The 10333-nt window shown below is 34.7% G+C and overlaps 1 protein-coding gene across 1 annotated transcript; it reads left to right on the forward strand.

Moving 5' to 3' along the window:
- The first annotated feature begins 1241 nt into the window (after positions 1–1241).
- On the forward strand, positions 1242–6675 carry LOC110103887 (cyclin-A1-4). Its single transcript, XM_020832757.2, has 11 exons — positions 1242–1445; positions 3578–3959; positions 4099–4235; positions 5053–5145; positions 5231–5364; positions 5442–5517; positions 5597–5673; positions 6027–6060; positions 6140–6289; positions 6381–6515; positions 6604–6675. The coding sequence occupies exons 1-11, from the start codon at positions 1242–1244 to the stop codon at positions 6673–6675; spliced, it is 1494 nt and encodes a 497-aa protein (XP_020688416.1).
- Positions 6676–10333: the final 3658 nt, after the last annotated feature.

Raw genomic sequence — 10333 nt, forward strand, 5'->3', positions numbered from 1 at the left:
TCTAATATATTAGTTTATAATTCTTATATATGATTTTTTTTTTTTTTGTGAATACAAAACATATTTTCATGTTCTTTACATCATGTGTTGCTAGACTATATAACATTTGCTTGCATAGGGCCAGGGTGTCACAACAATCAACAATGTGCTCCTCTCCCTCTACTCATATATTCATCAAAAAAATAAATTATTATTCTTAGGATTAATTTTTTTTTAATTTAATGCACATAGTTAGTCAATGAAATGATTAACCTTGTTAGAACTTATTTTCACATCCTATATTTTTTTTGGTGAAATATTTACTTTTTGATGAAAATTTCATTTAATTTAATTTTTATTATGAAGATGATTAGAAGTCTACCACAAAATATTAAAACAAAAATACTTATATTGATTAAAAAAAGAAGACATTAATCTTACACCATTAAAGCTTAATATCAAATATTTAGTATAACAATATTCTAACATTATTCTTTTCATTTAAATACAAAGATTATGAATATAAGATGAAAAATTTTCATCTTAGAGAGAGAAAGAGAGAGAGAGAGAGAGAGAGAGAGAGAGAGAGAGAGAGAGAGAGAGAGAATATTTAGCTCTATATTAATTACAATAGCCGTTCCTTCACTAGGCCTAATCCTTCTTTATTCCATTCAAAGTTTCAAAGTTTTAAACTACACTGACCTCAACGGTAAAGCCTTCCGGGCCCGCATTCGAGTTCGAAATTTAAAAGAGCTAGCGGTACGCTCACCGCCCAAAAATTCCACCCCGTCGCTCATTTCTGCGTTTCAATTCAAAGTTCGCATGCGGACAAAAAATTAAGCGCACGTGCCACTCCGCTCCGCTCCGCAGTGCTGATGTGGCATCACCCACTGATGGACGGCCATGATCGTCTAGCAATTCAAATCTCTTCGTTCCCTCTCCGCTCAATGTTTTTATATAGATCTTTCTTGTTTCTTTCTTCTCCTTCCTCTTCGGTCTTCTTGCTGGAGAGATCGAGAGCGAGAAGAGTGAGTGAAGGAGGGATAGTGAGGAAGTGAAGGGGGCTGCGGAATCCGTTCTTTCTGTGATCCCATTTGAACTCTCTGTCTCTTCTCTCCGGAGATCTAGTAGAGTTTTGGTTAGGGTTTTGCTCTGCCCGCTCCTCCTTGGTATTCTTGCTTGTTCTTGGTAGCTAGAACGGCCGAGAGGGGAGCGAGAGAGATTGAGGACTTCGGCAAGGTTTTGATTTTCGTGATTTGGATATGTCGGGAGTGAATCGACGCTCCTCGATTTCGTCATCGGCGTCGTCTTCGTCTCTAGCGAAGCGGCCGGCGGTGGAGAATGTGGCTAAGGTCTCTGTTTCTGCGCCTGAGCAGGCCAAGAAAAGGGTGGCGCTCGGTAATTTGACTAATCAGTGCAATGCGGTGAGGAGTGGTTCTCGGCTACCAGCAACAAACGTTTTCAATGTGGGTGAAGTTCGAATCAGCTTAATGAACTTTTTGCTACTTTGAATCTTTTTTAGATAAAGTAAACTGTTTTTGCTTTGATGATGGCATTCTTGCTCTTCATTTTTTGCTTTGGAAGAAATGTGTTCGGAGGTTTTATGGTTGCATCTTGTGTTGGAGTTATATAGTTAATGTATTTCTGCGGGTGATTGATAGCTGAAATGCGTGACAGAAACAGAGCTTTTTATGTTAGACGTTATCTGTGCCTGTGTTTTGATTTCAATGACATCTATTTTTATGAGCTAAAATAGAAAACGGTATTCAAGAATCTCCTGAACTTTCTGTTACAGGTAATATTTTTATCTTTTCAGCTTCTAAAATCTTTCAGTAATCCACCGTTATTTTTCTAAAAGTGTCCCACCTCTGTTCTTTGTAGCGAGAATTCTTGAGATCTTGATTGAATAGGAATTATACTAATATGACTTTGAAATGATTTGGATTTTGAATTTAGTGAAGCACATACATCAGATCCCAATTTAAAAGATCTCCTTCAGACAGTTGTGGGTCCACATCAGTATATTTATTTGTTTTAAGATGTTATTGTGACGGCAATATTTCTGAAAAAAGATGAACTTATACCAGGTGTTAAAAGTAGGTTCAAATAGACATATCAATGCATTAACGGTCTTTTTTCGGTTTGCAAATATTTTGAATTGTTTTGTTCAGTTTTGTAAACGTGTATGTCATCGTTTTTCTTGTTATTTCATGTAATATCTTACCAACATGATCATTTCTGTTCCTGCTTGGTTTAATATTTGGAAATTTTTATGGAGTACGAATCAAAGGTGGGACCATTTGGTATTTTAATATCAACACATTTTAAAATTATCCATTATGTGACTATCAAATAATCTCACATGCCTTAACATTCTTCCCCTTAAACAATAGCTTTCTCTATCGGCCATCACTCCCCTTCAAACAAAAGCTCATCATCAAGAGACCTGTGGAGATGCCTTGCAGGTCGCTTGCTTATTAGTCTTGCTTAACCTAGGTGCCATAAGCCACATGGCTACTTTTTCTCAATTGAAACATTTGCTTATGTACCACTTATTTAGGTAGTGAGGACTAAATAGGATCCAAAGTTGGGAAAGGAAAATTAAAAGTGAAAAACTTTTTTTTTGAGCCACAATGTTAAATCTAAAAGTGAGATAATTCTTTGAATTTTAACATCAAAATAATTTTCAATTATCCAATGTGGACTAAACTATATATTTTAATGAGCCTTTCTACTTTTCATTATTTTTAAGTTTGAAGTATATTTTCCTGATTTTGTTTCCTGGTTTTAGCTTGAATCAGTTTTATTCTTGTGAGTGGTGTTACTATGACCTATTTCCTGGTTTTAGCCAAACATGTGTATGACATCATTTGGTCTCTCTAGCCGAACGTCAAACCTTCCACTATTTTCAATTGTTCACCCTCTATATGTTTTTTTTTTAATTGAAAAATTGGTTATTAATTTTAAAATTTTAAGTATAAGAAAAAATATGCTAGGAATATTCTTTTTTTGATGTTAGAAAATGGGATTCGGTTGGTGCATATTGATGTATTACTATATTTTGGAGTGAAAAATGAGTTTTTCTATTGGAGATGCCCTAAGTGAAGCGTTGCACTCAGCTAATTTGAATTGAAGGAAGAGGATTATAAGTACTGTTGAGTATCTGCTCAAATTCCATGAATATACATTTTGTCTATAACCTTTTAATAGAATCTAATGGTGCCGCTCCTCATTAAGCTGTCAATCACTTTGCATTGAAGTTTATTAGTTTTGTGAAAACTGAAACCTAAAAGGAACGTCTTTGCTGTCCGGGGAACATAAATACCCCACGAAAAGAAGCATTTTTCACTTGTCAGCTAGAAAATGATAGTCAAAATCTGCTTTTGTCCTTGTTTAAAGAATCTCATATTCAGGCTCTCTACACCTTTTGTTTGAATTGTTCAATTTAAGTGTCTCGTTGATTTTTGGCAGTACACTAGATAAAAAATTGCTTCCGCAAACTTCAGATGAATTTAGCAGCATTAACAGCACTAAATTATTATTATTTTTAACTCTTTTCTCTTCTACATTAATAAAGTAGATTTTTTTGCCAATTCAGAAGGTCACTACTACCAGTTCAGCATCAAAAGTGCGAAAGGGATCTGCTTTTGTTAGCAGTTCAAAACAAAATTTTCAACGTGAATCTGCAAAGTTTCCATCTCTTGCTAAATCAGCTGCTAATGTATCAAGGATAACTACTACACCTTCAACTCGAGTTGGACTAACTGCGCCTCTTGCCCCACTTCTTGTTCCCTGCTGCAATGTTAAATCCCCAATTCTCTCAGATGATTCCGAATCAATGGATGAGACCATGTCAACTTCTGATTCTCTGAAGAGTCCTGATTTTGAATATATTGACCACGGTGATTCCTCAATTGTGGCGTCATTGGAGAGACAAGCCACGTATAACCTCCACATTTCAGATAATGTTGATTCAAATGGTATGTTTTTCATCAGCCTCTATGATAGTTTATTTGCCAGTACAATGCCTTGTCTTCAGCTTAACATATTTGAAAAGACCCTATCATAAATTATTTTCACTATCAATATCTAGTAAAGTGTTCTTAAAATATTTACCAGGAAATTCTTGGAAGAGAGATATTCCTGTTGCAGTAGATGCGGCTGTCAATATTGCAAATGTTGATGACAATCCGGAAGATCCCCAGTTGTGTGCATCACTTGCTTGTGATGTTTACGAGCATTTACGCTTAGCTGAGGTAGTTGATTTTTGCAGTTTAATATATCATATGGGGTAATTTGTTAGTAACCACCTGGCCATCTTTTAGATTTTGAAATTCTTTTCCTGTTCAGAGTTTGTTTAATTGCTGATTTTTTTATTTAACAAGTTCCAGTACTCACCAATAGCCATAGTTATTCCACCAACTCACTATATGCACACACAAAGAAAGTTAGATCACCGAGGTGTGCCCACAGGTGTGTTTGAGCAGGTTTGGGTTGTGTGGACCCGGGTAGGTTTGGTAATAAGGATATCCTGAGAAAAGAGTTTGCTGCTAGTACCTTTGAGGTTGCACTTCATTCTTTATGGTAAAGCTGATTGGTGTTTTGCCCAAGTTGGTGAGATGAAGAGCTCATTAAGGCTTCGTTTGTGATAGATTTTTTGTTATTTCTTAAAACATCTTTTTAGTTTAAAAATTAAAATTTTTATACTGAAAAACTTCTTTAAGAAGCAGTAAGAAAGCCGTCTCAAACGAAGTCTAAGTTACCTGAATGCATGGAGCTAGCAGTGCTCATTTGTTTCAATTCTACATTCTTTAATTGAGAATTCAAGATGCTGAATATTGTTGGAAGGAAAGTTAAAGTTATAATAGAAAATGCTTGATGTTTAGGGAAAATAGGACACTACCGTATCGGTAGGACATGACTTAATTTGCTTACTGGAATAACAAACTTAGAATCTGACACTTTTATTTGTTATCATTGTAACTTTTGATGATTTGTACCTCAGATGATTATTGTATATTTATGCTTTATTTGACTACTGCTAGTCCATTAATTGAGGTGCTTCTTATACAGAGTAAGAGAAGAGCTTCCACTGATTTCATGGATAGAGTTCAAAAGGACATTAACGCAAGCATGCGAGCTATTTTAATAGACTGGCTAGTAGAGGTATTGCCTGATTTGTATCTCTTTGGCTGCTGTTCCTTTTAGTGTTAATGCTTCTCTTTTTTTTTTGTTGGTATTGGAAATTCAGGTTGCAGAAGAATATCGGCTTGCACCTGATACATTGTATCTTACAATAAACTATATTGATCGGTATCTTTCTGGAAATGAGATTAATCGCCAACGCTTGCAGTTATTGGGAGTTGCTTGCATGTTTATTGCAGCGTATGTAGTCTGGTCTTTTGATTTCACACAGTCTTCGATTATTATTTTTCTTATGCATTTTTATGCATGATTTTCAGAAAATATGAAGAGATTTGTGCCCCACAAGTTGAAGAATTCTGTTACATAACAGACAATACATATTTCAAAGATGAAGTATGTTGTCAAAACCTCACTTAAAGCTTCTGCATTTCCTCTCATTATGATTTTCTCCTAATAAATATTGTTTGTTTAGGTCTTGCAAATGGAAGCTGCTGTTCTGAAGCACCTGAAGTTTGAAATGACAACCCCTACGGCCAAGTGTTTTTTGAGGTAAGCTAAACCTATCATCTAGCTCCCAGCGCTGTTGAAGACATAGCACTATAGCAGGGAAGTTATTAGGTGCGGACACACCGGATCTAGAGGATTTTTTGGATTACTGCGTACCCTATGCTTAAGCTCTGCGTATTTACCGTGTATTTATATTTAGTTGTGAGGATTTGCTGGTTATTTGTTGTGTATCTACAAATACGTAGAGTGTAAGCAGAGCCTACGCAGAGTGCAAGCAGAGCGTACGCAGTGCATTAATAATCCGAACGCATCTCTATGTCCGGTGTCCGCACCTAACAATTTCCCCTGATGGCAGGCAGTGTACTTATGATTTCTATCATGCTTGATCTTGACAGGAGATTTGTTCGGGTTGCTCAATGCTCTGATGAGGTAATAATGCTCGTTTTCCTGTACCAACTCAGCATTTCCCACAATCAGAGATTGATTTTCTCATAATTTGTTCCCTCAGGCACCTTCCCTTCACCTAGAATTCCTTGCTAGTTATGTTGCCGAGCTATCACTCCCAGAATACAACATGCTTTGCTATTCCCCATCTCAGATTGCTGCTGCCTCTGTCTTCCTCTCAAAGTTTATAATCCAACCAACAAAGAAGCCTTGGGTACTTAATTGATTCTGTTTTTTTCATGAAAACTTCCTTAGTTGGTCAAAACTATGTTATTATGAACTCAAATGCTTCAATGACGCTGCAGAATGCAACACTTGTACATTACACGCAGTACAAACCTTCTCAACTGTGCGACTGTGTGAAGTCCCTGCATCGTCTTTGTTGCAATAGTTCTAGCAATAATTTGCCTGCCATAAGGGAGAAGTACAGCCAACACAAGGTACATAGTAGCATTCTATGTTGTTCCAATTTTCTCCTTTTTATTACAAGTCGTTAAGTAATTTCACGCCATCTAAATACTACTACAGTACAAGTTCGTGGCCAAGAAGTACTGTCCGCCATTAATCCCGTCTGAGTTCTTTAATGATCCGAGTAGCTAAGCTGAAAGTTGGAGGATTAGATCTTGGATTGCCTAGTAAATGCAGCTAGAGTCTTTCAGGTGTTTTTAAGTGTATCTAAATTGTGCATGAAGTGCTTTGGTTTTACTGAGTGAGCGAGCTGTCCAGGCATTCTGAATGCAATTTTTTTACTATCATACAGATGGTTTTCTGATGATAATGTAATGTTGATCTTTCTGGCTGGGATGATTTGCAAGAGATCCCTCACCAGTTTTATAATTTCTTTGACTTGATTCTGATGATAATGTAAGATTTCCCCTCTTTTATTTCTGGAGAAATTGAGTTCATCTTTTTCAGCAGAGAATTCCTAGATGATATTACTGTGGTATTATTAGGTGAATTTGGCCAAAATAATTCGCTGTGATGAATGTAGATGCTTATTTCATTTTCTTGTTGAGATATTTAAAACATACTGCTTGATTTTTTTCTATGTATAAATTTAACAAAACCTTCATTTTGTTGCTTAAGATCTTTAGAATATATCGATAATTTTTTAATTTTGGTTAAAGCAACCTGTTCATGTAGAAGTTGTTGAGCATTTGATATGGAGCTTCTCCTTCTCCATGATTTAGTATTTTGAAGAAATTTAATCGCAAGATTCATGCACACCCTTAAATTTTCTTGCCTTTGAACTCAAAATTTTCTTGGCTTTTTTTTGTGCTTTCTAAAAGTTTTTGTACCAAAAAGTTATTGTAGAAAATAGTAAGAAAAATATCCCAAACTGTTCGGGGTGGGGAAGTAAAACACTGCTACGAAACAAATAAAAAGGTAAAACAACATATTTAAAAGAACAACAAGATTTAAAGTGGAAAAATCTAAAATCATGAAAAATCACTATGCAACATCAAACCAAGAAATTCATTATGAAAATATGGGATAATTAGAATAGATCACTCTTTTCTCACTCTCCTTGCTTTCCTTCTCTTTTACATTGTTTTTACACAAGAACAAACAAAGATATTTAATAGCAACCACCAATGGAAACCACTTTTAAGAAATATGAGAAAGAAAAATTGCCTAGCTGCCCTTGTAGCTCCGCAGAGTGTCAAGATGCTCGGTTATACATGCCTGAGGCGCTCTGCTACATAGTGCGTTGTCCGGGTGCTCGGGTACATTGCATCAAGGCATTGTACACCCAAAACCAAACAAGGGGAGACCCCCTACACCTCCAAACAAACACTACAAACTGAGTTAAATTCGAGACAACCGTACAACCCGATTAGTAGACAATTAAATTTCACAAGATTTGTGTATGTAGGACATGACACATGGAAAGGGATATAACTTTTACATGCCATGTAGCATAATTTTGGTAGACTAATTTTTATGTCTTGTCATGTTCTTCGTATAGAAGAAATATGCATACAACAGTGCATGATATTATCAAGTAATAATAAAAAGTAGGTCATTTTCTAAACACATAAATTTAAAGGAAGGTCTCTTTGCCTACCGTCGATTCGAACAATTGAACTAACCTAACCAACTTTCTTTTATATATATATATATATATATTCATTCCACAACACTTATATAATATGAACAATATAAACATATTTCATATAAGTTGAATAGCATATTATGATAAAACAAATAGCATTAATTAATATATATTCATAATAATTTATGTACTTATATGTATAAGAGTAAATAATAGAGTTTTTAGTACGAATAGTAGATAAAAGTTAGTATCCGTAAATATTTACCACTATCCTCAAGATGTAATATCATAGATTAGATAAGCAAGGAGCATGAGATAAAGTACACACCACAATAGATGTAGTAACACTTGTGGGTTAAAAGCCCCATGATTCCATTATTGTGTCAAATATGCTTGTTTGGTACAAAACAAATTACATATAACAAATCATCTTCCCTATGAATCTCAAGCTCACTAAAGTTGACACCCCTTTACCTTGCTTTTAAGATAATAATTTAAAGTGAGTTAATATTGGGTTAACACAAGACTTTCTACATAATGTAGTCCATGGATAGGACATTCTATGTCACAACCCAATATAAAAGGATTCCTTTCTTATTGAGCTGTGACATGCAAATTCTAATATCTAGTTTTAGAAATGTTTTAGATTTCTGCTTCTAATTTAAAATTTGAAGAATTTAAATAAACTATAGATCTACTAAAAATATCTAGAGTATTGAAAATAAAATCATCTACATGATGTGCTTCATTTCATCAAAATGTATCTACACTACAATACATTACTACAAACAGAAATTATAGAACTGAATAATAGACTAGTCATGATTCTACAAAATCAAAACAAAGAAATACCTATAAATTTAGATTAAATCTTGAAACTGCTAATCAACTAGCTCATTCCCTTTTCCAGATTCTGAAAACTATGAGCAAAATTAGAGTGGGCTCAAACAGCTCAGCAAGACAAACACTAATATAATTTTCTAAATTATTCTTTTTAAAATATTTCAAAATATTTAAAAGCAATTAAATGCAATATAATAATATGTGCGCTGAGTAAATTAAGAGCATAGTAGTGATTCAAATATTTAAGTAATAAAAATATTAAGCAGATAAATAAACTAAAATTTATATCACATAATAATTAAAATCAATTTTCTCTTTTCCCAAATCCAGATAGAATTTCAAAGAATTTGACCCTTTATGTCTCACTTTTGTGCTTATAGCACTAAAACATATGTTGACCCATACAACTACAAAAAAAAAAAATCATAAATTTGATAAGGATGATTCAGCTCGAATGTGAATTGCATTATGATCTGTGTTTGCTATGCAGTGGTTGAGAAAGCAATCAAATGAGGAGCATCAAGTTCTTGCTAACGGAATGGATTTGTACAGAAAACATTTCTCTTCACTTCAAATCCCAAACATCTAAAAAAAAAAAAGAGATAGAAAAGATTGGGACGTCTAAATATTTGCAATCCCTTATCTTGTTCAATTTGGGAGTTGGAGCATATGAATCATTTTTGCCAGTTAAGAATCAAATTTCTTCTTTAAAATATGAAAGAGGCCGAGGAGGCTTGCAATGCCAAATCATGTGCCGAGAGGCAAAATTCCATTAATTCAAGGAAAACTCTGATTCTGCTAAGTGCGTGCCCGACAACCTTCAACCACACACACAATGATTTAAAGTAATTACAAATATTTTTTATTCATGGGTTGCAAGTCTGCAATATTGATGAACAATTTGACATGGAGAAATGAAGATTATTAATGAAGGCTATCTCACGCTGAGCAATCTCATTGTAAGGGATCCGATTGGTGCTGCTAATACATGCATTCTTCTTAAGAAGATTTATTACTATGGGCAATAATGATGAAGCTTTGATATCATTATTAATTCAATAATTTAATTTGACAAAATTAAGAAGATCAGCCCTGAAGTCACAATGAAAAATCCATTCATATTAAATGCATACCTCGGCTCTGTCGAAATCCTGTGCTAAATCTCTGCAAATATCCTGTGAAAAAAAAATCTCCGACTGCTGCTGCTCTACGATCACTTTCCTCGGTTCAATGCACGGCTTCATCGTTAAAAGAATATTTTCTCCGACCTTGCCTCTCCCACTCACTTCCGTCTGTCTCCCTCTTGCCAACTCTAAGTCGTATATCAGGGGTTTTAACAACCCGGATAAGGTTGGTTTT

Source organism: Dendrobium catenatum, unplaced genomic scaffold (genome assembly GCF_001605985.2).
Source record: "Dendrobium catenatum unplaced genomic scaffold, ASM160598v2 fragScaff_scaffold_54, whole genome shotgun sequence".
Taxonomy (NCBI): domain Eukaryota; kingdom Viridiplantae; phylum Streptophyta; class Magnoliopsida; order Asparagales; family Orchidaceae; genus Dendrobium; species Dendrobium catenatum.